Source organism: Aspergillus tubingensis (assembly GCF_013340325.1).
Source record: "Aspergillus tubingensis WU-2223L DNA, scaffold_8, whole genome shotgun sequence".
Classification (NCBI taxonomy): domain Eukaryota; kingdom Fungi; phylum Ascomycota; class Eurotiomycetes; order Eurotiales; family Aspergillaceae; genus Aspergillus; species Aspergillus tubingensis.
The window spans coordinates 2,067,113-2,093,489 of record NW_023336282.1 but is presented as its reverse complement, the minus strand read 5'-3'; the positions used below and the strand labels follow the sequence as shown (position 1 = coordinate 2,093,489).

The 26,377-nt window shown below is 49.9% G+C and overlaps 9 protein-coding genes and 1 non-coding gene across 10 annotated transcripts; 6 read left to right on the top strand and 4 right to left on the bottom strand.

Annotated features, from left to right (window-relative positions):
* Positions 1–709: 709 nt before the first annotated feature.
* Positions 710–1,099, top strand: AtWU_07056 (P-loop containing nucleoside triphosphate hydrolase protein; the record flags this gene model as incomplete). The annotated part of the gene is made up of 1 exon (XM_035502165.1): positions 710–1,099. The coding sequence occupies one exon, from the start codon at positions 710–712 to the stop codon at positions 1,097–1,099; it is 390 nt and encodes a 129-aa protein (XP_035358058.1).
* Positions 1,100–2,036: 937 nt separating this feature from the next.
* AtWU_t189 lies at positions 2,037–2,117 on the bottom strand. Its single transcript has one exon. It is a non-coding gene; the product is annotated as a tRNA-Ser (tRNA).
* Positions 2,118–2,746: 629 nt separating this feature from the next.
* On the bottom strand, positions 2,747–5,704 carry AtWU_07055 (putative C6 transcription factor; the record flags this gene model as incomplete). The annotated part of the gene is made up of 2 exons (XM_035502164.1): positions 2,747–4,277; positions 4,332–5,704. The coding sequence occupies 2 exons, from the start codon at positions 5,702–5,704 to the stop codon at positions 2,747–2,749; spliced, it is 2,904 nt and encodes a 967-aa protein (XP_035358057.1).
* Positions 5,705–13,013: 7,309 nt separating this feature from the next.
* On the bottom strand, positions 13,014–13,490 carry AtWU_07054 (tautomerase family protein; the record flags this gene model as incomplete). Its single annotated transcript, XM_035502163.1, has 1 exon — positions 13,014–13,490. The coding sequence occupies one exon, from the start codon at positions 13,488–13,490 to the stop codon at positions 13,014–13,016; it is 477 nt and encodes a 158-aa protein (XP_035358056.1).
* Positions 13,491–14,119: 629 nt separating this feature from the next.
* Positions 14,120–15,171, top strand: AtWU_07053 (NAD(P)-binding protein; the record flags this gene model as incomplete). The annotated part of the gene is made up of 2 exons (XM_035502162.1): positions 14,120–14,549; positions 14,600–15,171. 2 exons carry the CDS (start codon positions 14,120–14,122, stop codon positions 15,169–15,171), a joined length of 1,002 nt encoding a protein of 333 aa, XP_035358055.1.
* Positions 15,172–16,008: 837 nt separating this feature from the next.
* AtWU_07052 (HET-domain-containing protein) lies at positions 16,009–16,995 on the top strand (the record flags this gene model as incomplete). The annotated part of the gene is made up of 1 exon (XM_035502161.1): positions 16,009–16,995. The coding sequence occupies one exon, from the start codon at positions 16,009–16,011 to the stop codon at positions 16,993–16,995; it is 987 nt and encodes a 328-aa protein (XP_035358054.1).
* Positions 16,996–18,299: 1,304 nt separating this feature from the next.
* Positions 18,300–19,412, top strand: AtWU_07051 (alkene reductase; the record flags this gene model as incomplete). The annotated part of the gene is made up of 1 exon (XM_035502160.1): positions 18,300–19,412. One exon carries the CDS (start codon positions 18,300–18,302, stop codon positions 19,410–19,412), a length of 1,113 nt encoding a protein of 370 aa, XP_035358053.1.
* Positions 19,413–19,940: 528 nt separating this feature from the next.
* On the bottom strand, positions 19,941–21,680 carry AtWU_07050 (Pfs domain protein; the record flags this gene model as incomplete). The annotated part of the gene is made up of 1 exon (XM_035502159.1): positions 19,941–21,680. One exon carries the CDS (start codon positions 21,678–21,680, stop codon positions 19,941–19,943), a length of 1,740 nt encoding a protein of 579 aa, XP_035358052.1.
* Positions 21,681–22,135: 455 nt separating this feature from the next.
* AtWU_07049 (WD40 repeat-like protein) lies at positions 22,136–24,387 on the top strand (the record flags this gene model as incomplete). The annotated part of the gene is made up of 2 exons (XM_035502158.1): positions 22,136–22,618; positions 23,011–24,387. The coding sequence occupies 2 exons, from the start codon at positions 22,136–22,138 to the stop codon at positions 24,385–24,387; spliced, it is 1,860 nt and encodes a 619-aa protein (XP_035358051.1).
* Positions 24,388–25,174: 787 nt separating this feature from the next.
* Positions 25,175–26,317, top strand: AtWU_07048 (putative transcriptional regulatory protein C530.05; the record flags this gene model as incomplete). The annotated part of the gene is made up of 5 exons (XM_035502157.1): positions 25,175–25,549; positions 25,606–25,684; positions 25,744–25,852; positions 25,939–26,236; positions 26,288–26,317. 5 exons carry the CDS (start codon positions 25,175–25,177, stop codon positions 26,315–26,317), a joined length of 891 nt encoding a protein of 296 aa, XP_035358050.1.
* Positions 26,318–26,377: the final 60 nt, after the last annotated feature.

The following is a 26,377-nucleotide window of genomic DNA, read 5'->3' as shown; positions in this document are numbered from 1 at the left end:
CTTATTTTGCGGAATGCGGGTCTGCGAGCTTTGGTCGGAAGGCTCATTCGTGGGGGTGTGTGGCAATTTTACTAATTGTTGATATATCCTACCTAGAGTTAAGAAGCTCCCATGGTCATCTTCATGCTGACGAAGGTATCGGGAAATTCCAGCAGTGTTGGTTCAATTGCCGACTAGCAACGGCTCAATGTAGAGTTCAGCCGGGAACGTTAGATTCTGGTCTTTGTTGGGAACCTTACCGTTTAGGCCAAAGAAAAAGCACTTCGTACGATATTGGTAGGTCTGGTGATAATCGGGACAGATATTTGGTTTTATATTCTTTATGAAATGAGCCAAAGAAGTCACATCACGATGGGAAAGTCGTTGGCTTAACGGTCCAAGAGGATAAGATTACCTGTTTAGCGGAATGCTTGGGTGGATTGCACAATAAATCGATCCGATGACAACTGCACTCGGCCGCGCCCCCTAAGGGTCTGAAGGGTTTCTCCTAAGCTGATTATCTTCTCGATGATCCTTCTTACAGCGTCGTCCGGAGATCCTGTTAGTATCGTTTCTGACATTGGAACCAATCGGAACCATTGATCTCCACAGACACCACAGGTAAAGTTACCCCATCGTCCAGCTCATCAAATAACTGGCCATAGTGAGAGGATTCGCTCTACTTCCTAAGTCCACAAGCCAATCAAGGGACATCGAGGAAGACGTCAGCATGGTGGACGTTGAGAACTCCGAAGGTCGAAAACTCGTACAGCAAACCGGCTGGCCGCCCTCTCCTGTCCTCCCTCCTTGGCCTGCTCGCCAGCGATCCCGCTCTCCCTTTCATCGCGAAGCGACGTATCGCGAGCGGGCTCGCTTCCCTTCGAGCGCCATCGACAACTGGCTGCTCACACGGGGTGGTCTGCCTCAGCTTGATCTAATTCCTCGTGGCAACCTCGTCTTATTGCCAGTCGAGGAACTGGAGAACCAGTATAGGCTTGCCCGCGCCGCTGAAGAATTGGCTGCTGCAAGCGCCCGGCGTACGTGGGTTGAGGAGGAGCTCCGGCGTGTGCGTCGCGACAGGGATGGTCGCAACAGTGACAACCAACGAGATGGTCAGTAGGAAGGTAATATAATTTGCCTACCTAAAATAATGGGTGGGGGCTTGGGTATAGGGGATACAAGGTTGTATGTATCCTGGGGTTGGCGAGGAATTACGAGACATGGATGACTGTCTGTGAGCAGGAATTCTCGGGTGTGGTACATAGAACAGTTCGGAATCCGGGGGTTATTACTATGAGATTTTGCCGAGGTGCTGGAATACTCTCATAAAAGTGGATTGAAGAATAGTGAGGGCCTATCGGTGAAAAATTACAATGGAGGATAATATGCGGCCTAAAATGGTTATGAAATTAATCTAGGGACATATGAAGTTAGTCTTAATGAATAAGACTAGTGAAGTAGTCTGGTCTATTATATCCTGCTCTTATGATAAATATGCAGATAAGATAAAATCATGCACATAAGCACCGAACCACGCAGTCCCTGCGCTAGTGTCTAGTAGTTTCCAGATGCGTGGCGATTAAGCTTTTCTGGGGTAATAATTCAATATTATATGCTTTAATTCGATAAACTTTGTCCATTAGTATAAAAAGACTTCTAGTAACTTAGAATAATAATCGTAACTTAATGAAGGACATTAATGTGGAACGCGGTTGACATAGTATCCTTCGTAGGCTATAGTAACACCAGAATATATATTTAGTTAGTAGATAGACCACCTGTCTAGTTCATTACACCCAAAACAACACACGAGAATCCAACATGAATGAAAGGCAATATGATAGCTATCCTGGTATTTGATGATGACAGACCAGTTTGAAGTCTGAGACAAATAAATAAAAGACAAAGAAATCATGTCACAGTCACATGCGATGATCCGCAAACCACATGGTTGAGCGACGATTAACTAGCTAACTTGACTATCGATCGGGAGCTTAAATTGAAGCTCCCGTGAAACCGACCCGAGGTGGAGCCAGGAAAACACAAAAACAAAAAAACGTCAGCGACAGGACTCGAACCTGTGCGGGCGAACCCAATAGATTTCTAGTCTATCGCCTTAACCACTCGGCCACACTGACTATTTGATGAAAGATGCAGCATTTAGATGATAAATAATCCACAGCATTACTATCTACCACAGCAGAACTAACAGTTCACCGACTTCCCGCATTTAGACATCTAGATAAGGATAGCCTACATCTACTCATCTGACAGGGTGGTATCTGCTCGAAAGCAACGAAATTGATAGAATGTCCTGGTACTAGATGCTCCCATACTGAGGTAATCAACCAGCCAGACGCCGCGCTGTCAAAGTAACATTCATAAACCCGGCCCATCCCATTCCATCCTTTCGTCACCCGCACCAGGGGCGCCAGGGGAATCAAATCCAAATCGCATCAATCAGAACCCATCCGGCCCTCGCATGCCAATTTTTTCCCGAACCAGGTGTCCGAAGTTCGAAAACAAACAAAAAAGAAATTCCCGCGTTCCCTCAAACATCGCGTCAATCCCAGAAGTGTCGCGTGGTCTCGTCAGTCCGCCGAAGCGCGCATACATATTCATACAATACAGAAGCCGCACATAAGAAATAATGGTACAGACGAAGGATCGCTCAATCATCAGCAAAGAATGGAGGAAAGGAAAAAGAGATAATCAAGGCAAAGCAACAAAAGCAAAATGCAATGGTGGGGAGCATGTATCCACCCCATCAGCGGGCAAACTCGGTCCACACCGTGCTGAGCCACCCGACCGGAACACCGACCTCCGACGGCGTCGTCGCCGGCAGCTGGTCGTATTCACATCCCTCCAAAAATGCCAGCACATCATCTCCGCCCAGGCTGGTCGACCACAACCCGTTGGTGTTGACCGTGTCAAGCCCATCAAGTGTTACCGGTGGTGACGCTCCCGGGTGGCCGACAGAGCCAGGTGGGGGCAGCAATGGCAAGCTATGTGAAGTAGCCGCATTGATGGGCGGCAGCGACTGCGAATAAGGCGGAGGAGGCTGCTGACGATTGTTCAGCCACGAATTGAGAGGCTGCAAACGGTTGTTGGGTGGCGGTGCCCCATACTGTGAGGACCCTGTTGCCGTCGTTGTTGGCGGGGCACCGTACGGGCCAGGGGGTCCCAGAGATGGGAGATTGGGGGAAGAGGAGTTGTATAGTCCTGCGTCAGGATGGTGCTGGAGAGATGGTAGAGAGTACGGAGACTGGGACTGCAAGGAGCGGCCTGGGGGCAAAGGCAGACTAGGCCGTCGCTCCCCATCCGGGCCAGGGAGCGGCATCCCGGGGCTATTGATAGGAACCCAAGACTCACGGCGTCCGCCTGCACCATCCAGTGGAGGCTCGCCCGTGTCTCCAGTTTCGCTGCGAACAGCATTGCTGCCCGCATCGCTGAGGTTGGTAGCCCGATCGCTGACTGCTGCCAGGCCATCATCCTCCGCACTGTTATCAGGCAGTTGGTCTTCGATGATACCGAACTCCAAGAACAACTTCTCCAAGAGCTTGAATTCCTCAAGACCTCCACCAGCGCCACCTTCACGCACCGGACGAACCCCGTTCATATGCACATCAACGCCATCCATGTCCATCTTACGCGAGGAGCGGCGGAAATCGCGCTTGACCTTAGCGAAATAACTATGCAGCCGGTTGAGGGTGCGGAACCACCCCCGCGCCATCTTCAGACGCAGCCGCATATCGCGCAGGATGTCAAGGGCCTTACGGGCTTGAGCCTGGCCTTGAGTGTTACGGTCTCTGGGAGCTAAAGCGGCATCCGGATCCATGTGGGGGAAATGGGCCGCATACACGCCGATGAAAGCGGCGTTATAGACAGCAAACCCGACAAGAGGGTTTTCGACCAGGACGCCGCGGTCTTGGCAGGTGACCGCCAGATCAATCATCTGCCGGGCGGCATTGAAGAGCTCCCGAGCGCTCTCACGCCAGAAAGCCTCTGCCACACCGGGCTTCTCGACGGGGAACAGCGGTTCATCCAAGGGCCCAACCGGCTCCGAGCATCGTACGGGCAGGAATGGGATATACGCACGATGAAGGACAATGACCGACAGGAAATAGACCACATGCATGACCGTATACGGGGAGAGCGTGTTCTTATACATGATATGCGTATCCGTGTTCCGTGGAGAGTACTGCAAGTTGCGCGAGAGGCTATCCTGGAACTCGCCTAGCATCGCTCGAAGCTGGGAGAAACGCGAGTCTGGGTGCCATGGGGGCAACTGTTCGTTTCTGTGGCTGGGGTTAGACTTTCGATGGGGACAATTTTATAAAGCGGCAGCTTACCTTCGTCCCCCAGCGCAAGACCACTTGGCAATACTTCCCCAGATGCGGATGATACGAATCACCCGACTGAGCACGGATTCCTCGGCACCAACCTCCCATCGATCAATTTCATCCTCACTGGAATCCTTACGTCGCGAGACAGGCGACCACGAAGACTTGGGATCGGGAGCACCATTACTCGGTAACCGGTCGTCACCGAGAGCACCCAGACTTTGCCGGATGCTCGGAATCTGGACGCCCTGGGAGCCGAACGATTGCGGGCGGCGGGCAGCCGGCTCACTGAGACGGGACGTGCGGACCCGTTCTCCAAACGCAAAGGCGTTATCGCTGGGAAGTTGGATACCCAGCTCCTTAACACGGATCATACGCGGTCGATATTTGCCGCTGCTTAAGCAACGGTCCAGAATGAAGCATGCCCAGAAGGTGCGACGCTTCGTCTCTAGCGCGATGATATCATCCGAGGTCTGTTCTCTGGGCTCCACCGGCCGACGGGATAGACCGAACATCTCGGCCTCCGTCTTCAGTATGGGCGACCGGGGCCCGTCGCGAGACGCCAGCTCATTCTCCAGCTCGAAGGGAAGACCCATGGCTTGGGAGAGCCGGATGGCCATTCCGACATACAACCAGGCGCTCTTGCCGCGGCACATGCCCCATTCATGCAGCGCCAGCATGAGCAATGCTTGGACCCGGGTGAGGTCCGTGACCGCGAGACTGGCGCCGTCGACGCCGGCCAGCCGGCTACGCAACGCCGTCGCATAGAACTCCGAAGCGACAAGAGGATTGGAAGGATTTCCGGGAGATGGTGGAGAGTGGAAAGCGACCAGTTGGGGGTGGAAACGGGCCGTGAGGGCGAGAACACCGAGGGGAATGAGCGGGTTGAGATCCGGCTTGCTCGCAGGCGGGCTTTGCGCAGGGTCGCGCGAGTGCTCTGGATGGGTGGACGGATTGGTCGAGGGGGTGGAAAGTTGGCGCGTTTGACCGATGAAGGATGCAGGATGCAGGAAGGGGAGCATGGTCGCAAAGTGGGACTGGAAGAGATCGAAGACCGCATCCCAGACCTTGGTGGTCAGGACCGCCGAATCGAGCACGTCGAGTGCGGATCGGGCGCCATCCTTTGCGGCGGACGAGGAGATGCCCGGGGCCTTTCGAGACCGTTGTCGCTTGGGGCTATCCCAATCATTGTTCCGTTCCTCGCCCTCGGCCAGCGCGGCCAGGTCTCGCTTGGCCGCACCACCGCCCACTCCGATGGCGGGGGCGGGATATACACATTCTCGACCGGAGGATTCACAGGCGCGGCAGGTGGTATCGATGCCGGCGTTGACACATTTTATCTTGCTTCGACGGCAACGAGCGCAGGCGATACTGGATCGCATTGTGACGACAGAGGCGGGCGCGAGAGACGGGATGCCCGTCTCTCCGGCAGGGTAGGTGGGAAGGAGGTGAAGATCACAGGCGACGAGGTAAGGGAAGGACAAGGAGAGAAGGTGAGGAAGAGGAGGAAGAGAAGGAGGGACAAGGCCGTCCCCGGGACCACTGTTGACACGAGTGGATTGTCCTCACGTCCGCCGTATTTCTCCGGTAGTTTTTCCCCGGGATTCCGAACCAGACTCCAGACGGTCTGGGTCGCAAGGGGCGACAGCGATGACCGGCCGCGGCTGTCGTATTTTTGCCGTCAGTACTCTGTACCACCCCGACTAACAATGAACAGAGGGAGAGGGATTGTGTGTGTATGTGTGTCTGTATGTGTGCACGGGAGATCTACCCACGGTAGGAACTGACCTTGATTTTGGGAAAAATGCGCTTTGCTGGCGTCGGCTTCTCTTATGCCAAATAGAAAAAAAAGAAAATTGGACGAGGAAGCAAGGAGGGTAGTGCAGTCACAACACCGACTAGATACCGGGGATGATGTCGGGAGGAGGCAGACACAGGGCGCGCGCGCGCGGAGTAGCGGTAGTAGTACAGAAGTACTAACTAGTAGATCAGAGAGGATGGATGGGTAGGCGGCGGCAAACGGAAGGCAGAGGGAAAAACGAAAAGAGTGAGGGAGGGAGGGAGATGAGTGGAGCGAAGGGTGGGATAATGAATAAATCGACAGCCGGGGAACGGGAAAATGAAAGCCAGGGAAGCCGAATCGAAGAATGGAGAGAGAGGAAGGAGGAATAATTATTCAACCCACGATGTCACCAATAATGTGCGACGTGGGTAACGGGCAGAGAGAGAATGGAGTCCAGTCGGGTAAGAGGGTCAGGTTAGAGTGGGGACTGGAGAGATTTGGGGGGAAGAAGCAGAGAGAGAGAGCAGCAAGGTAGGGATAAAAGCCGCCAGCCGATGGTAGTTATCCACCAGACAGACAGGGTTGGTTGGTTCCGGGAAGAAGTACGAGTAGTGGTAGTAGTAGATATGTACTGGGTGTTGGGGGAATAAGTGTGCGTGTGAGTGTGTGTGTGTTCCTCCAGGCTTTGACTAAAACTCCCCTTGAACGGAATACGCGGAGTGTGGGGGAGGCCGAAGTAGCGTGAGGCCCAGGGTCGGGGCACCGGACCGGCAACGTGAAGTTTGGGGGAAGGTCAATCAGCCCAAAAGGATGTGTGTCGGGTGGATTAGGGAAGGGGAGGGATGGGGGATTTTCGGTTGTGGGGAAGAGGAGAGGGGAAAGTCCACAAGTTAATGGACGAGAAGAAAAAAGAAGAAGAAGAAGAAGAGGGGAAGGAGGAGAGAAAAAGTAGAAAAAGGAAGCAGAGGAAGCTCGTGAAGAAGGAAGAAGATGGGGGAAGGGGAAGAGCCAGAGCCAGAGCCAGAGGAGAATGGTGAGAGCCGCCCGTCGCCTCAGGTTTAGAACAGGATGACTCCGGCCGACGGCGAGACAACAGACTGACTTTGGGGGGAAAAAGAAAAAAAAAAAGAAAAAAAAAGGAAAAATCAGAAAAAGAAAAAAACAGCCAGCAGAACGGATCGACCCAAACAGGCAAGGCCCATCCGCATTTGCGGAGGCCCGACCCAAGTTAGTCCGGAGCGGGTTAGTGCGGCCTGAGGATGCAAGGACGCGACCGAGCGGCCGGAGAATGGTGGAGCCAGATTCCGACTGCCGAGAGATGGAGTAGTGGAAAGAGTACAGTAGTAGTTTGGAGAATGTGAGTTGAGAAAGTAGGAGAAAAGAAGAAAAGGTAAGTAAATGGAAGGGTAGTAGTAAATAACACTGCTTGATGGGATGCTGGATGATGAAATTCGATGGGTGGTCAGATGGGAAAATGGGGGAAGAGAACAACAGAGAGAGAGAGAGAGAGGTGAAGAGAGCAACACACAACACCTTCAGTTCCCCCAGGGACATGGAAAAAGTGTAGAAAATCAAATAAAAAATGAAATTAATTATTGTTTTGAGAAGAGGCGGCTTCGGGTAAATTACCTTACACGCCATGCCTGACTCCAATACTGGGGTTCCGTCCGGAGAAGGCCTGTCCCCGTGGCGCTGATGGGGTCACGCCTGCGTATCCAATCTTACCCAACGCGGACTCTCTCGCTCGGCTGCCAGTTGGCGCGGAGGGCCCGACCGAATGCCATTCGGTTCAAGTGGCTTGTGTTTCCATGCCCATTGCTCCATCCCCGTCATTACTCTTCCACATATATGGAGACACGGTTGTAAGCACATTTGAACGATGACGATGATGATGGTAATATCTACGTGGAGAGAGCTTTATCAATAAAGAACTGGGCATTCATCTCTAAAAAAATTGACCACATACGATGGCTCCGGGTTTACCTTTTCGTACCTGTACCGACCGACCGAGATGCCGGTTACCAGCAGCCGTGTTGTGGAACGTCACTTGACCGCCATCTGCCCATTCCATTACCTAACATGACGGCCCTTGAGTTCGCCCGGTGAGTAGTCAGTCAGTAGCTGTGTGTCATGGTCAGACACACTACTTTCCCTAGTATTTTAAAATCAGAATAATAATAAAAAAAAAAAGAAAGGGTCGGTCGAACATAAAGTAATCTTCCACCAAGTGTAGTACCCTCCCCGGATTTATATTAATAGGTCAGATCCCTTATACCTCGCATGGCATGGGAATGGAGTTCGCCCCGTAAACCGTTACAAAATCCGGGGATTGCATGACGCGACGCCCCAAAACGACAATACCCCCGAATCCGAGGAATCCAACCAGATTGCGGGAGGAGAATGAAAGGGAGGGAGAGAGAAGAATAGGGCTCAGCTCACTACTACTTGCTTACTCCTGCTGCCCATTCTTCCTTCTATGGTAAACAAGACACACCAAGTCATCCCACCCACATCTCCTAAACTCTTTTTCCCTTTTCCTTTACTTAATTAACTACTACTACAAAAGCAGACCACCGTACCCCGGAATTTTCAAAAGTCTAACCTCCCAGTCCACAGACCTTGTCCATTCCTTTTGCAGACTAATGAAAGGCCAAGACACCGACTACCTTCCAATTAAATCACAACACCACCCCCCAGTCAGGCCAAACGGAAGGGTTGAAAATGAGGGGAAAGACACGGACGGCAAATGATTCTAGCCCGATCGTGGGTTGACGAACCTCGGGTATCGACGCATCTGAAAGAAGCGAGGGCCAGGGTACAACGGGGAAGGGAAGAGAAAAGAGCTGCTGGTCCTGCCGGTTTTCGTGAGAGCGTCATCCCTCCCTCACTTTTTCTTTTCCCCCTGCATCGGATCTCCCCGCGGGGGAGAAGCGAGATGAGATCACGATCATCCGCCTGGGCTGGGCCATGGACCTTGGTCTTGCAGGACTTTGCTTCAGCAAAAGTGTCTGCGTCCCGTTTGGGCAAGATTGGCTGGGGCAGGGATACGATTCCCGATCGACACGGCAACTGGCTGCTGACCGACCGTGCTCTCTCTCCGACTGTACAGAGAAGTACTTACCTACAGTATGAATCATGCAGTTCTGAACAGACCTCTCCGATTGATGGGTCGATTACTTCTCTGATGATTTTCGATGGTCTCTCCGTCTACGGGTTATCCTGATTGGTATCTTGCTTTACTGGGTTAACCCCCGTTCCCCGTCACCTCACCTCACCTTACCCTACTTCAGTCCCCGTTCGTAGTTCCAACCAAACACCCACAGAACCAAGTAAGCCGACCGATCGGTGACCGCCGGCAAGTCCCCGCGTTGCATTTAACCGGTTGTCCCGTGGCCGCTGAGTCGGGCCAACCGGCGATGCTGATTGGTCTCCACCGCCACCCGAGGCAGAACAAGCGAACCGACCCCGCAATTACCCTCCGGACTCTTGCTTTTCTGGCCAGAGTTCACACCATCTTCCATTCCATTTTCTCTTCTCTCTTCTCGTTCCAGCAAGTCAGCCAAAATACCCATGACTAAACACTTCTTGGCGGTGCAACGGGTGAGTCGGACATCCCCGGAGCATTCTCCGACACTCTCACGGCACGAAAACCATCACCGACTTGTTCATCTCTGATGATGATGATCATCATCATCATCCTGATCAGACCGTGAGAGCTACCCTCATCCCTGCTTTACTATATCGAGTAAATTCACCCGCTGTCATCTCCAACTTTCGCATGCGCCTCGTCGGGGTTTCCCATGGGGTAAGGATGAGCTGAGCCTGTCAGCGTCTGCATCTCCTGCAGTGTTGTTGCGACCCCGAGTGTCGATCCTGTCACATTGGGGAGTCCGTGACAATTGTCACATGGACTATCGGGATGTTGGGTAGTATATATTCACCAAACGGGCCGCCGACCCGAGGAACAACAATGCTACTTCACCTCAGGTCCAGGGTCGTAGTAACTACGGGATTCACCCAGGGTGGAGGGACAAGCAACAAAGTCCTGTTCTCCCCCACGGACTTGTACCGAGCAACGATGTCATCCATGTGACCCCATGACATCTCGAAACCCTCCAGCGTGCCTTAGTTCGGCGACCCTAAGCCTCTGTGCCCAGCCAAACAAGACCCAAAAGCCAAAATGACCACCACGCGAAAGAAGCCGATCCACCGCGCCAAGGACAAGCCAACTCCCGTTGTAGTAATGGCGTCAATCCTACAGGTGGCCCTGTCAGCCCTCCCATTCGCTCATCCGGCGCCACTTATTTCCTTCCCGTCTCAGGATGCCACGCGCTGGCTTGACGCCCGGCTGGGGCTAGTTACGGAGTAGAGAAATAAAATAATCACACTAAAAGAAAAAATTGCCCGAGTCACCTCCGGCCCCGGGGTGGAGTGGGCTGGGCATAAGTCTTTTCCGGGGTTGCTACCAATTGCCTTTTTACCCTTTAGCCATCCCAACCCATCATCTGGCGCGGAGGCGGAGAATTATCCGCCGGACGGCCAGACACTGCTACCGCTGCCAATATTACTTTATTAGTGATAGTAAGTAGTATTAGTACCGGCGAAGTGATAATAATTTCCACCATTCCGATCGTGTTGGTAAGCAGCAGCAGCAGCAGCTACGATAACTAATGGAGATCCCGTTTTCGTCGCTTGCTTGACCTTATCGTCTTAAACTCAAACTTACTTTTTCCCATCGGGAAACTCACCAACGCCAGCCAGCCATGTGGAGTAAAAGAAGAAAAAACCAAAGTACCTTTCTTCTCTTTCCCCGGGGTTCAAGTCCTGGTTCCCAACTTCGCACGTGAACCGATACGAACCCTAATCGGGAGGTGTGTGGAGGAGTGAAAAAAAGGCATCGCCACCCATCCAATTCAAAGCAGGCGATTATCTGGCCTCGTCGGCTGTGAGGCAGTGAACGTCGGCAAAAGATACGTATCGCCATTCAGCCATAGACGACTCACCAAGCCACAACCCAGGTCGTGGAAATGATCTTACTCGGATTTCAGTCAACTGCGTTCATCCCATTTACGAATAAACAAACAAACAAGCACATCATACACATAACATAAACATAAACATAAACATAACTATTGATCCATCGAAATCATCGGAACTCCCGGATGACAGAACACAATCCCAACCCACTCACCCCCAGCTGTCAGAGATCCATACCCTCCCCCCCCGCCAGCCCGAAGTCCTCCAGAGTGATCTCCCGAGGTTATCATGGGCGAGCCCGTTTTCTAGCTCCGTCGGGAAAATAGGAGGGAGCTTACTGCGTAGGCACCAGCTGAGCTGTCGTGTCGTGTCGTCTTCGCCGATGTGAGATTATCGGGCTAGACTTACATCAGCTGGGAGCTTGAGCTTTCGCTCACTTACGGTCGAGGCCCCGGGTTTAGTCTGGTCTGGCCGGGTAGCATCGATCTCATCTCATCGGGTTATCTCCAATATTAGCAGGGAGGTAGACCACGCGGCCCTGTCTCGGGATGTAATGTGTACATGGAAGGAGTGGTTCTACGGTAAAGGACAGATGTTATCGTAGATGGTATTCTGAACTACCGATCAGATCTCGATACTGTGTGAGAGAGAGCATGTCATCTGCATATGTATAGCCGAGATGAGCATCCTCCCCCGCCGGAGATAGAAACCCCGAGGGAAGGATGAAGACACCCCGAAGAATTAGGTATTCGGGAAGTCAACGAGGGAACGGTTGTCACATCTACCTGCTTAGTCTTATAGTGTCGGTAGATATGTAGAAAGTCTAGTCTTCTACTGAAATCTTCCCAGCAGGACACATAGGTAGAGAAATCGGACTCCGTATCTGCCCGGGATATGAGTCCCGGAATCATTGTGTTTTCCGAGGGTAGTCGGCCTTATGGATGGGGAGTTGATCTCTCCACATCTTCCGAAATTGTAGCTTTTCGTATGGTATAATGCAGTCTAGGACTATCGTAGCTAATGAACCATGTAGGTTCACGCTCCTTGATCTGAATATTTGATTCTTTTAGCTACTTTAATAATCTACTTATTCTCCTTGTTCTACTGTTAATGAAGAGGATGTCTGAGGAAGATACATCCGCCGCACGTAAGCAGTTGCCAATATAGATGGTTGTCGATGTGCATACAACCTTCTATATCTTGTGAGAGTTCCTTTCAGAATTGACTTAGTAGAGTATTATCATCCTTCTAATGATGAAAATGGACAATTCTCCGCCTTATTCGAAACAGGATGTTACCATCCCGATGTGCGGATATAGCGGAAATATACCTAATTTGGTAAGCGGGCCGGTTTCTAAAACTGCAGTTGTAGCTTTTCACCTCCATGTCCGGTTTTATCATCGATAATGGAGTCGCTGAGTAGGTCTTACGAGAAATGAATGCTAATTATCGAATACTGATAGCCAGAAGCAATTAGTTTTTCATGTTTCCCTCTTGGAGAATAGAAGTTTGGTACCGTTGAATCTTGTGCTGAAGGACAGTTATAGCAACGTTATTAGTATTTGAGCCACTAACAACTATATAGCTGGAATGATACACCAATAGAAGCTATGAGTTGAAAGCTTAGCTCAATAGTGTATTTAGTCACAATCTATAAATGTCACATACATTTCTATGTATATTGAACGCATGATCCGTCCATAGTTACTACCTATCTTGTAGAACTATCATCCGGGAACGGAACAAACATCGATTTGGTCGCAAGGTACACGCCGTACGCATTTTATTTTGCAAGGCTATGAAATAATTAAATGTTATACGTCGTCATGCTTTCATCTTGTGCCATAATGCACCTAAATCAGCTTCCACTCCCTCGTTCAGCCTCACCGTCCCTCGCCGTCCGTACCATATCAATTCAGATCTAACCACCCCTAAATAGAAGAACTTGCCAAAGAAGCACCCCCCTCATACTCAACCGCCCTCCCCTCCCTAATCCACACCATCTCCCCCTCACTCCCAAACGGCGGCGGCACCAACGCATTAATCTTCCACAGCCGTCTATCCGTCTCATCAACATGATACTCGAAATCGTACCCCTTATCCAGAAGATGGGGTTTCATAACGCTATCCAAACGACTCGTTGTGCGTGCATACGCAGCATCTGAATCCGGCACATGCAGCGCAATATGCGTGATGACTATCCGGACAAAGGGTTTATCGTCGCTGGGGTGTTTGGGTGTGCCTCCGACGTAGACATCGTCGGGTTGTGTCTGGATGAATTTGACGACCACATAAAAGGCGGGGAGACCGAGATCGGTGTAGAATTTGGTGATGTCTTGTGCGAAGGAGTGCTTGGATGATGGGGAGGTGAATGTGGTTGGTGGGTGGTAGATTTGCCAGAGGGGCATTTTGAGATATTATTTTTGGTTGGGATTGGGTGTGATGGTAGACGGCTAGTTATTGTCTACGAAGCTGATGCTGGGGTCTGAGTGTATAGATATATCTTGCTTAATGATGCCAAAGCTGAGCGTTGAGTGATATTATAAGACTCGTATAATGTTGCCCCATGATTACTGATCAGAATATGATTAGTGATCGGGCCGATAACAAGGGTAAAGATATCGGTCAAGTTTAAAATTTCAGATCGTTGGGAATATAGATAAAGTTGCATGGAACGATCTAGATGGATGATAGGTGACAGCGATATAGCAGAAGGTAAGGGTCCCTGGTACAACTCTGATGGATTTGTCACCCGCTCTTCGGAGTGCTGCGCCATGCCGAAGCTTACTTCCGCAAAAGGCATCCGTGACTCGGGCTATACGAACGCCTCAAGATTTATAAGATTAGTGAACCATCCGGTTGCAGTCAGTTATATGTTTACACGTCTGTCGTCATCGCTGCTTATGGAGTTACAAAGCATGTGCTGGAATGCTCTTTGTTTACCGTTACCACTTGCGAGGGATATATTAGGAGCTGGACTCTGATAGTAGAAGATGGCCGCTAATTCAGAGAATCACGATCTACTGCAATACTCGAAATGACTACACCTCTTATATTCGTGACCGGTGCAACCGGCTTCATCGGTTCGCAGGTCGTCGCTACTACACTCAAAGCCGGCTACCGCGTGCGCCTGAGTATCCGTAGAGCAGAGCAGGAAGCCACCTTCAGAGAGCTCCACCCCGGCTATGGTGACAAGATTGAAACATGTATCATACCTGACATATCTCAGCGGGAATCATTCAAGGATGCCTTTCAAGGTGTAGATTATGTTTTCCACCTTGCCTCTCCGATCCCCGGCGGAGGAAACGACTTCAAGCAGGACTACGTCGAGCCGGCCGTCAGAGGCACTGAGGCGATTCTTTATGCTGCTTTGGAGTTTCCTCAGATTAAGAAAGTTATTGTCATGTCTTCTGTGCTTGCGCTGGCTCCTGTGACTGCGTTATTTACCAAGGATATCTCGATAAAGGGTGAGTACCATAAGAAATACCTTACTTGAATGATAACTAACGCATAGCAGACAACACCGGAGAGATTATCCCCGTCGACATGAACATGTCTTTCCCGGAAGATTCTCACGGCCACGCACTCAAATACGCTGCATCGAAGATCCTTGCGCACCAAGCGACACGGTCATTTTTGGAGAACAACAGTCCTCATTATAACCTGATTACACTCCACCCGACATTCGTCCTGGGACCTAGTATGGTTCAAAAGATCCCGGGCGAGCTTAGTGGCATGAACGCGCTCTTCTGGTTGTCGATTATTTCAGGCCAAACTCAAATCGCCAATGCCTGGGTGCATGTTCACGATGTCGCGGATGCACACATCAAAGCGCTGGAGAAAGATGTCCAGAGTGGAACAGAGTTCATCTTATCCAGACCGTCTGTGTCCTGGGAGCATGCGGCGAATTTCATTAAAGAAAAGTATCCAGATGTGGAGTGTAAGCTGGAACCGCCTTTCGAGGGGCATTGGGCGCTGGATACCACTGCTGCTGATCGCATACTGGGTATGAAGTGGAGGTCGGAGGAACAAATCATTAAAGATGTTATTGAGCAGCAGTTGGAGTTGAGGGAGAACGCTCGTAATTAGGCAAATGGCGTGGAAATCTTCTTTTCATGATGTTGTGTGGGTGTTCCTTTGGAAGCTGAGGATGAACATGAGGGTAAGGTAAGTTTCATGGCTGATAGCAATGCTGTAACTAATTCTGTGATTAATATGGATTCTTCTGGACCTGAGAAGTATCATCAGACTATCACAAGTTGCTTGACAAAGACTGTCAAGGTAGATAGAAGAATGCCGGATTCATGCCACGTCAGCACACATGAGGGGCTGCTCCCCCAACGAGCTGAGCACTAGTACAGTTCAAAGCTACCTGAGTTAGAGCTGTAGTACCGCTAGCTTCATATTTGCTTTTTTCCAGCCCACAGTGCACGATCGTCCTAATAATAACCGCCGACCTCAGATTTAACTTCCTCACATCTCTGCCGCCGTGACCATAAGCACTCTCAAGAGCACAAAGAACCTTCCCACTTCTATTACTGGAGTTCTTACAAACTGAGCTTCCAATACCACAAACTGGATCCAAACCAACGACAAATCCGACTGCTCTCTATTCATCCCTCAAGAAACAAAAGGAATCCGATCCAGTGTTCCCTCCATGCCGTGTCACTCAATGATTCTCCCAAGTTCGAAGCCCTTTCATATGTTTGGGGAACGCAAGATGCCACCGAGCAGATAGTTCTCGATGGTAAGGAGTTCTATGTAAAGCCCAACGTCGCCAACGCTCTTTACGAACTTCGACGTACATTCAGGCGTCGGGATATATGGGTCGATGCTATTTGCATCAACCAGTGCGACATTGACGAAAAGAATACCCAAGTACCCTTGATGGCCACGATTTACACCTCAGCGGCTCGCGTAGTCGCCATGCTGGGAGATGCCACCCCGGAGATAGAGCTGGCGGTAGCATGGACAGAAAGATACATAGAGAAGAGATTGACCAAACGGGCCTTACACTGGTGGCGGCTCGATGTAGCGAGAGCCTTTTCTGATAAGGCTAGAGTAAACAGGGTCCATGCGGAATGCGATACCTTACAAGGCATGATCCAGATCATGACTAGGCCTTACTGGTTTCGAATGTGGACATACCAAGAATATCTGCTGCCCATGAATACGCCACTTGCTGTCTGCGGAAGTCTGACGTTCAAAGTGTCGACAATGCTAGCAGATCCTGCCAAAGACTCGATAATGAAGCGCATGGACCCCAGAATATCGTGCGATGATAACATACCGTCAGACGAGGTGACAAGTTTGAAGTGGGTGTGGGATGCGGCCAGCGAAGCATTCAGCGAAATCTGCACCTACGAAGAAGTCTCCTCCCCTAGACAAAATAGGGGGTTCGAAAAGAAGGAAACCCCGGGGCATCATTTCAGGAAAACATATCATCGGAAATGTCAGAATCCAAAGGACAGAATTTACGCCCTTTATGGTGTCATCCCGGACCTCCAGAGGGCTTTCCCTCCAGATTATAATAAAACATATGAGCAAATTGCGCTGGAAACGACGATTTGGATGATCAGTCAGGAGGACTGCCTGCTTTTCACATTAGTTCCTTTTGCTGCACACAATGCATGGAATACTCAACTCCCTTCCTGGGTGCCTGATTATCGCCAAGGCCCCGCACAATTCATAACGTCTTACCGGAAAGTCCCTCTAATAGATGCAGTGCAAGAGCTTCGCGGGTATACAAAACTTGGGACATCTCTTAATGGGTCAGACCATATGGCAGTCAAAGTATCTGACAATGGTTCAATTTTACACCTCCGTGCTCAGCGATTCGGTAAATGCAAGGCCGTGCTGCAATTTTCAACGGATCCACGCACGGTTGCAAGTCAGCTTATTTGGGTCTTTTAAGAATCTAGAGCAGTGGTGGAGCCATCTCTGTGATAGACTTCTCATGCAAGACCACCTTATCAGCACATGGCTCGCTTTTCAAGTTACTTCGCAACACCAAGACGTCGATACGATACGGTCTTTTCTATGGAAAATAGCGAAGTTGGGTCCATCGGTTACCGAGGGGGAGGTGTGGGAGAGGGAAGGTGCCACGAAGTCTTATATTGAACATGTCCAAAATCTTGGAGGTCACAGGCTCTTTTTGGCGTATAATTCCAATCTCTACTTATTTGGAATCACCCCAGGAGCAGTGGAAGATGAGGACATTTTCACTATTCCACTCCAGTTGAACCGCCCACTCATACTTCGCCCTGATGACACTGTGGTCAGCAAGGGCGATGAATTGTACTATAAAGTAGTTGGCCAGGCCCTCGCGGGCCGTTCACTCCGAGAGTCCATCTCTGCTGCGCTTGAACATAAGTCTGTAGAGGAGTTTCTTGTGATTTGAGTAGAGAGTTTAAGTCTTGTATTCCAGTTTTGAACCTTTTCCCTAGCTTGTTGACCCTGCCTTAATTACTGCTGAAGTCTGACTTAATAAGAGTTGCACCTTTCATACTAGACCTCTTCCTATGGGAACGTTTAAGGACCATATAAGGGGGGAAAGGATTGGATCACGAGAAAAGAAAAAGCTTTTGAGTCTCAAGTGAGTTTTCAATTCCTAAGCGATGGCATAGTACTCGTGAGAAGTCTACACCTCCTTTAAACACACGTCCACGCCAATCAAGCGATCCTATTATGCATGGTTCAGGGCATGGCACAAGCTGGTGTATCGGTATAATCTAAATGGCTCCACTGAAATACTAAACAAGGGAGTTGCCAAAGAATAAGCCAACGACCCTGCCATATCTATGAAACGTATTAGCGCATGCAAGGAATAACTGAATTACCTTTGCACAAATCAACCGCATTGCAAACTGCTATCGACTCACCTATTATTATGCATGAGCCAGGCTTTTGTAGGACCCGCTTCGGAGAGTTCGGAAAAGCAAACAAGCCAAAGAAAGCAAAACAAGCCTCGGCTGCCGGCGGATACCCGCACCGCAATGACTTCATGGCCAAGCAGCAATTAATAATGGAGATTCTTCGGGCTAATGTTAAACATACAAAAGTCTCCGACCCATCCTTAAAATATAGGTATACGCGATGAACAACCTGAAAGTCCCCGAACTCTGATATAGTATTTATACCCCCATCTCCCCCAAACCACAACTACCGTAATTCCCGCACATAACCCTCGAATCCCTTGAATAATCGCACCCCGCATCATGGCCGAATTAACCTCACCCATCCGCATCGGTGACCTCGACCTACACCACCGAGTAGTAATGGCCCCATTAACCCGCAATCGCGCCGACGCCCAACACGTCCCGCTCCCCATATCCCGCGACTACTATGCACAGCGCGCCTCCGTCCCGGGCACACTAATCATCTCCGAGGGCACATTCATCTCCGCCCGCGCCGGCGGCATGGGCCACGTCCCCGGGATCTGGAGCGATGATCAAATCGCCCAATGGAAGACTATCACTTCCGCCGTCCACAGCCAGGGCAGCTTCATCTTCTGCCAAATCTGGGCGCTAGGCAGGGCCGCCAAGCCAGACGTCCTCCAGAAAGAAGGCGGATACCATGTAGTCTCAAGCGGAGACATCCCCATGAGCGAATCCAGTCCCACACCAACCCCATTAACAGAGGAAGAAATATCCGACTACATCGCCGACTACGTGCGCGCAGCGCAGAACGCCATTGCCGCTGGGTTCGACGGCGTCGAGATCCACGGTGCGAACGGCTACCTTCCCGACCAGTTCACACAATCCGTGAGCAACAACCGCACCGATCAATGGGGCGGTAGCGTCGAGAACCGCTCCAGGTTCGGTCTGGCTATCGCGAAAGCCGTGGCGGATGCTATTGGGCCCCAGAGAACAGGGTATCGCATTAGTCCTTGGAGTACCTTCCAGAGCATGCGGATGTCTGATCTCCGACCGCAGTTTACGCATCTTGTACGTGGCTTGGCGCAGTTGAACTTGGCTTATTTGCATGTGGTGATGCCACGAATTTCGGGGTCAACGACGGTGGAGCATGAGTCTGAAGAGGAGGATGAGTCGTTCCTGTTTGAGGAATTTGGGGATAGGGGGGCTATTATCCTCGCGGGCGGGTTTACGGCCCAGACGGCTACTGAGGCCCTTCGGGCGCATCCCGGGTATCGTGTCGCCATTGCCTTTGGGAGACATTTCTTGGCGAATCCGGACTTGCCGTTCAGATTGAAAGAGGGATTGCCGCTTAATCAGTATGATCGGCCGACGTTCTATACGCCTATGTCGCCGAAGGGGTATGTTGATTATCCGTTTAGTGAAGGGTTTAGTCCTTCTCAGGGGAAGTTGTAATAGACATATAAATGAAAGAAGATAGAAATTTCGTTCCAATTTCAACATCTCCACCATTGCCACTGCAAGATATACACAATCAAAACTTTCGCCGCAACAGCTTTCGTCAAGCCGGAATCTAGGCCCGAAGGTGGCGAGAAGCAGTCTAACCTCAGAGTTTGCGAGCACTTCTGTCGTTGCTTGCGGGTCTGCATCTATGGCAGATTCTGTTGTATCTAGGGCCTTGCCACCTGACAAGGTCGCGCAAACTTTGGCCAAGTGGGCCGATGAGGCTGATACTTGAAGGAGGCGACACCGTTGTCGCCGTTGTTATCGTAGGATATGGTAATTCCACAGTTGCTTTGTGGTAGTGTGGAAAACGACCCAAGGGGATGTATCTAACACATGTGAACCAAAAGTACATTAGGACAATATGACAGTGGGAATTAGGAACTAGATTACCGTCTATAAACGGCACATGGGGTATCTTCAAAGCCTCCCGCATTGGTGTATAGGGCGTTGGGTACTGCTCTCCTAACCCAAGAATGGTTACCACCCGACAGCGCGAGGCGTAATCTCGACCTGCCTTGCAGGTGTCATAACAAGAAGGTCTTTAGCATATGCAGCAGCGACCGCAGCGGCATAATTCTGCCAGGCCTTGTTTTTGTGTGAGTCTGCGTAGTCACAGATCCCGCGAATGACAAGACATGGGAAATTATCCATTAATCCTGCTGCCTCCATCTCGAAGCAAATGATTCCCGATTCTTGTGCAAGTCGATCTCTGGTAAGTCCATGTTTCATAACTTGGTCTCCAGACGCGATGAGTCCATAATGAACGACCGGTGTGTCGTTGGTTCGAGGTCTGCGAGGGATGCATTTACTGGGATCGCAAGCTTTGCAGGTGAGAGCAGCTTTTGGATGATCATAATCGGCTCCAAAGAGCCGGTCTTCTTCTTGGCTAGGATGCGTAAAGCCCTGCATTCGAGGATATTTCTTCGCCATATCAGCAAGATAACCGCTTAATCGGCATCCATTGACCATATACTCAGCGCTCATTCTGGCGACCATTGTCAAGAGCGCCTGCGGTGGTTTGTTCAGGGCTCCCGTTATGTGGAATTTGCCATCTGCACAGGTCTTGCCATAGTCATACTGGATTACTCCCCCAAGGGTTCCACTGGGCTTGCTGACAACGACATCGCCTAGCCGAATATCGGTGTCGCCTCCGGGTACTCCTCCCCCAATGCCCACCAACAAGCTAAATCGGATGGACTTGAATGTCGCTTGCATTTGAGACGCCACTATGGCTGCTGATATCGTACCATATACCCCACTAGGAAGGCAGGCGATAGCTATGTTATGCGCTCCAATGCTACCAAGTATGTAACTGTTCTGATCGTCCGAATGGGTCGGCAAAAGATCGTGAACGTCGTCGAGCATTGCGCTCGCTGCAGCCATCTCAAGAGGCAATGCGCAAATCCAACCGATCGTATAGTCACCATGGCTTCTCTTGGACTCTGGGCACACTTCATTCAAGCTCCCCGTCTTCCTGGGTCTCTTCCTGGGTTCTTCACGAGCCGGGCGATACGCATCTGATGATACTTTGTGGTGGGGAACTGCCTCTAGGGCACAATTATCGAAGATCATGTTTGTCATTTCATCGTTCAGCCGCTTCGCAATCTCTTCCAAGGATGTTTCCGAATTGGCAGGTGGCGACACGTGGACTGAAACACACCTGGTTGAATCGTCAACCGAGCGCCCAAACCGAAGCATTCCCCCGTAGGTCTCTTCAAGCTGTCCTTCAATGCGCACTGTGATGAAAAACGGCTCTGTATCATGAGAGACTACAAGGCCGACACGAATTTGGTCGCGATGGAGTATCGTCTGGTAGGGCGGTTTGGCCTCATTGATGATCCATTCCACCCGACGGTGCAGCCCACTCTCATCCCCATCTATTGGCCATGTATAAGCACGTAAGGACCATTTGCCATCAGGAGTATTTTTGCTTTCTTCGTCATCGGTTGATTGAAATTCAATAAAATCCTTATTTTTTCTCGATCCTTCCGTATCTCGAGAGCGGACATAGCCGGTGACACCTCTGGGGCCAAGATATTCAGTAAGAACCGGCCCAAGCTTTGATCTGCAAATGGACTGCGGTTTCTGAAAAGACAGTTCGATGTTCGCACTTTTGAGCGTGCAATCTGCAGGCTGGCTGAACTGTAGTTGAAGATAGAGCACCCAGGCGGGCTGACTGGGCTCATAGCCCAGGATCCCCCATTTCGAGTTCGGCATGAAAGAACAGTCTATTTTTATTTTCCCTAATTTTTTGAATCCCAGGCTCTGAGTATGGGTTCCATAGAGATGTCTAGAGCTCTGCTCTCGATACGGCGATGTCCCCTGAGAGAGGTATCTGGAGAAGAGGCTCCACATGGTAGTTGTTGGTCGCAATTATTCGACAAGCGACAAATATAGTTCAAAGATCGAATAGGTTTGCAGCTGTCTCTCTTTGTATGAATTAGAGAATGTACCTGGACGCCACGGATGACATTATTATGAGGGTGCAACTTGGTGGCGCCAAAGAATTCCACGTAGCCGTGAGGCTGACACAAACCCCGCGCTAAAATTCACTCAGCAACCAACCAGCATATGCCCTCAGGTAATCCTATCACATCAACTGCGGCTGACCAGTTGGACCTGATCTCACTCATTTCCTTCTCTTCTGATGTGGGACGGCATTTCAAGACACCATGTCACACCAACCACCTTCCAGAGATGAGCTCCATGAAGGAGGGACGAACTTGTCCTTCGAGTTAGAGCTAGAGGAAGATTTCGAAAGCGAGATACAGCATTTCTCTAAGCTCAGTCGAGAAAGGAACTACGCTAAAGCCCATGAGTTCTTTGACAGTGTTTTGAAAAAACATATTGGCTTTTTCCCAGTGGCTGTTGAATATGCGGATATGCTTTATGAGCAAGGATGCTATAGGCAACTATCAAAATTCCTGGAAGAGCGTATTGACGCTATACGTGACAAATGGCCAAAGGATGAGACGCAGCTTCTTCGACTGATGAACGCCTTGGCCGGTATACACTACCGAGGAAGCCTCGACACGGCTCTCGCTGAAGCGGCCGTAGCATGGAATTTCCTGGAAAGAAAACAGCAATTACGCGGGTTTCTGCAACTGGGCTTGCAAGACCTACAGAAAACTGACAACCTTCCTAGTGATGTCGATGTATGTGACACAGAACGACTTTCTTTTTCTTCTAGTAAGGGCTGACTAGAAGCCAGATATATATATTTGCGACCCACATAAGCATTATTGCATTTGCTATTCAGCGGGGCCGGAAAGTAAATGAATATCTGACAAGCTGTCCATTCTTTCCCCCAGAGCTACGAGACCTATCTGGGAGTTTCGCGTGGTATAGCAAATTGAAAGGTTTGGGCTTATTGTGGCAAGCGTCCAGAGTCTTACGAAGTCTTCTTCCTTTGCTGCCCTTCTGTCCCCAGGAGATCAGTAGGATGAATTTTGATAGTCCGGATGACTCCAAGAGACTTCCTGTGTTGAACTGGACAAGATATTCGGGCCCTGATATGTGGGCTTCAGTTGAAATATATATACTCCAGGCCGAATACTTGCTGAATGTGGCAATCCTTGCGAATGCTGCGGGAGCTGGCGACGACACAACTAAAGAGCTGTATGAAGGCGGCAGAAATCAGCTTAAAACCGCTCGAAAAATCTGGAGAGGAATCCCGCAAGTTGGGGACTCGCTGGCATCAATTCTACGGCTGTCCATGGAACAAATTTGTTACGAAACAGCGAAAGTCCTCTTATTTCCGGAACCCATTCCCAAAAGTGCTGACACGTCTTTGGCCCTCTCCAAAATCCTTTCGGTAGCAGAATCGCTGTGTGATTTCCGTACTCAGATGCGATGCCGGTTTCAGCTTCTCTTGGTCACTTTAAGGTCAACAGGAGACTGGCGTGACCTTTACAGTATGTCGAAACTGCAGGAGGGAGATTGCGGTGATCTTGTTGAATCGCTACATACTTGGAACTTGTTCGCTTCATGGACCCTCAGAGTACCAATCTCACACTTCAACCTATCAAATCTTAATCTTACAGGGGTAATGCTGAATCTGGACAGGGAGATTCTTTTCCTGTCTTTAATAAAGCCTCTGGGATGGCCAGACCAGAATTGGATAAGACTTTTGCGGTCGCACTTTTCAAAGGTGCAGTCGGTTGGCTCACTTTTGGCTTGGGATGCATCCGGTGATGGTACCAAGTTGCTTATTGACATAGCTAACTACGCTTTCTGGTCTCAAGAGAATAAGAATCAGCTTCTGTGGGATGCCAGCACTGAACGAGAAAACCGAGATCTTCTGGGTCTATCGGCTTCTATGAAATCACGAATACTCGTCTTCGTTCAGCATCATCGACGCCCGCCTTCTTTTTCCTTGCCACCCGACCTTTCGGGGCGAGTTTATGGGCCAGAGCTTACTGCTAAAGAGGACGACGAGAAGGAGACGGTGTTCAAGGGGAGTGCAACGGAAGCTCAACAACACGTTGAAGTGGCCAAGAAACAGGAGCACCACCTTCAGCGAGAGAGGATAGAAGATGAGGACGAAGAAAAGAAAGAGACTTTTAAGCACAAAATGCTCGATATCATCAGAGAATTTCCCCAAATAGCTAAAACCGCGAGACGTCCATCCTCCCCCGAAGTGCAAAATGCCTTAGCCTGCGCCAGAGCCTACGCCAGAGAGTTTGAACATGGGCCTGAATACGGGCCTGACGCTCATACGATGGCTGTACTCGAATTTTCCATGAACGGCCTATGGGAACGTATCAAGGCTGAGCCGGAATATGTGCTCAGTCCAAAGGAGTTCTCCTTGTTGAACTACTTTTTCTTACGCTATAAGAACGAGCCTGCATGTAAAAGAGCTGTGAAGCGGTTTTGGAACCACTATGGCGCAGAAAACTCTGCCACTGATGAGAGCAAGTCTTAGTGACTGCGGTGTGCGCGTCAAGTAGACGTATGAGCAAGTATTGATGGCTCCATTGGTTTAACCCACCAGCCGACGGCTACGCTATGTTGATCCCTGGTATAATAAGAGACAGAATTGATTCTGCTACGGTATCAGACGCGATGCTACATTAAGAGAAACCCAATAGCTAGAACGTCTTGTCCGTGTGTGTTCGCGCATAATCAAATAGCCTGGTATGTGAGTCAAAGCTTCCTGCATGTGTAGACATATGCGCAGGGTAGCAATTACTAGTATTGGATGGCTCGTTAGAGTGCAATATATTTTTGAACCAGCGGAACCGTAAATGGATGTATAGTCATCGGAGTTATTTTGGTTGATCGAGCGGAAAAAAGTTCAATACGCCAAAAGAGCATGCCATTTACCTGCTCCGAAGCAGGGGACCCACTATCTGATATACGATAATATATTTCAACCCGTCATTGGCCAACTAGCTCAGCCTTGGGGGTCTAGCGCAGCTCCTGGAGCTGGGTGAGATGACTCGTTTAAGGCTGTCAGACGTCCTTGGCGCCGTTAGTGAGTCATTTTCTAGCCAGTTCATAACTATCGGGGTGTAAATGAGGCTAGCTCGTCTGTTGGAACTGCTCCACAGTAGTTCGAGGCTGTATGCAGGGGCACAACTAAAAAGTTACTTAAGAAGCAATGAAGTGATTACTTTTGGGTTTGTAAAATTGATACTAAGGTCATACATAATTTTATGATTCCTTTTCGTTTTCTTTCTGGTACCTGACCGAATTTAGTATATAATATAATGGCTAGGGATGTTCAAGCGAGACTAACATACCTCCAATGGCAACCCAGTTACACCCATACACGCCCTTATAAAATTGGTGTATTTGCTGGACGAAGAAAGCGCAACATCGATCGCGACAAGACGACTAATCTAGTCTTTCATGTGGCCGATCGTCCCGAGACTATTCGAGATATTAGGGGACTGACTGAAACTCTTCCGTTCGATCTTGATACCAACGGTTTCGTCTACAAGAGATGCCTCGCACCGACTCTTACAAAGTCTTATGAGTACTCCAATCCTCAGAAGGTCAAAGATATCTTCTTGCCAGAATGCGAAGCCATTCTGAAGGAACACGTTAACGGGGCTGATGAAGTTATGATTTTTGACTGGAAAGTACGCTGCAACACAATCATCTTATGTGGCAACCGCTGAAGTCCTACTTTCGACAGATCAGGAAGAGAAAGAGCGCAAAGGAGAAAAGGACACGAAACCCTAATTTGCAGGGGTTTGCGCGACAGGTTCATATAGGTAAGCTACAGTATATCAGGCGGTGAGAGTCACAAAAATGTATGTGCTGACATGACAAGACACACTTCTAACTCGAGATGTGATTGGGACTCCTTTAATGGAGCGCATACGCAATCATCTTCCGGAAGAATCTCAGCACCTTCTTTCTGGGCGAGCCCAACTGATAATGTGAGTTCACGGGCTATCCTCCCCTCTTACAAGACCCACCCAGGCGATTAGACTATTAAGTGCAAATGTACCTGACATATAACTAGACTCTGGCGACCAATAAATGGGCCGATTGAAGATCACCCCATTGCTGTATGTGATGGACGAACTTTGGACGCATCCAAGTTTATTGAGACAGATATGATACGTGGGAACTATACCGGCACTATGCTCTATCCACAATCTGAGACAAATGATGCACGTAAATGGTATTATATGAGTGGCCAGGATGTAGAAGATGTGCTTCTGTTCAAAGGGTTCGACACGAAGGAAGATAGTGTGAAATGTGAGTGGTTAACCACCCTGATTGGCTATCTTTCAACAGTCCAAGTCCCTTTCAAACCGGTGGGTTTGGAAAGGCGTCGGGTGTACATTGGCTAACGCAACTTGCTGCAGATACTCCTCACACTTCATTCAGTCCTCTGAACACAGCGGAAAGCTCGTGTTCTAGGGTTAGCGTCGAGGTGAGGGCATTGGTGTTTTCGC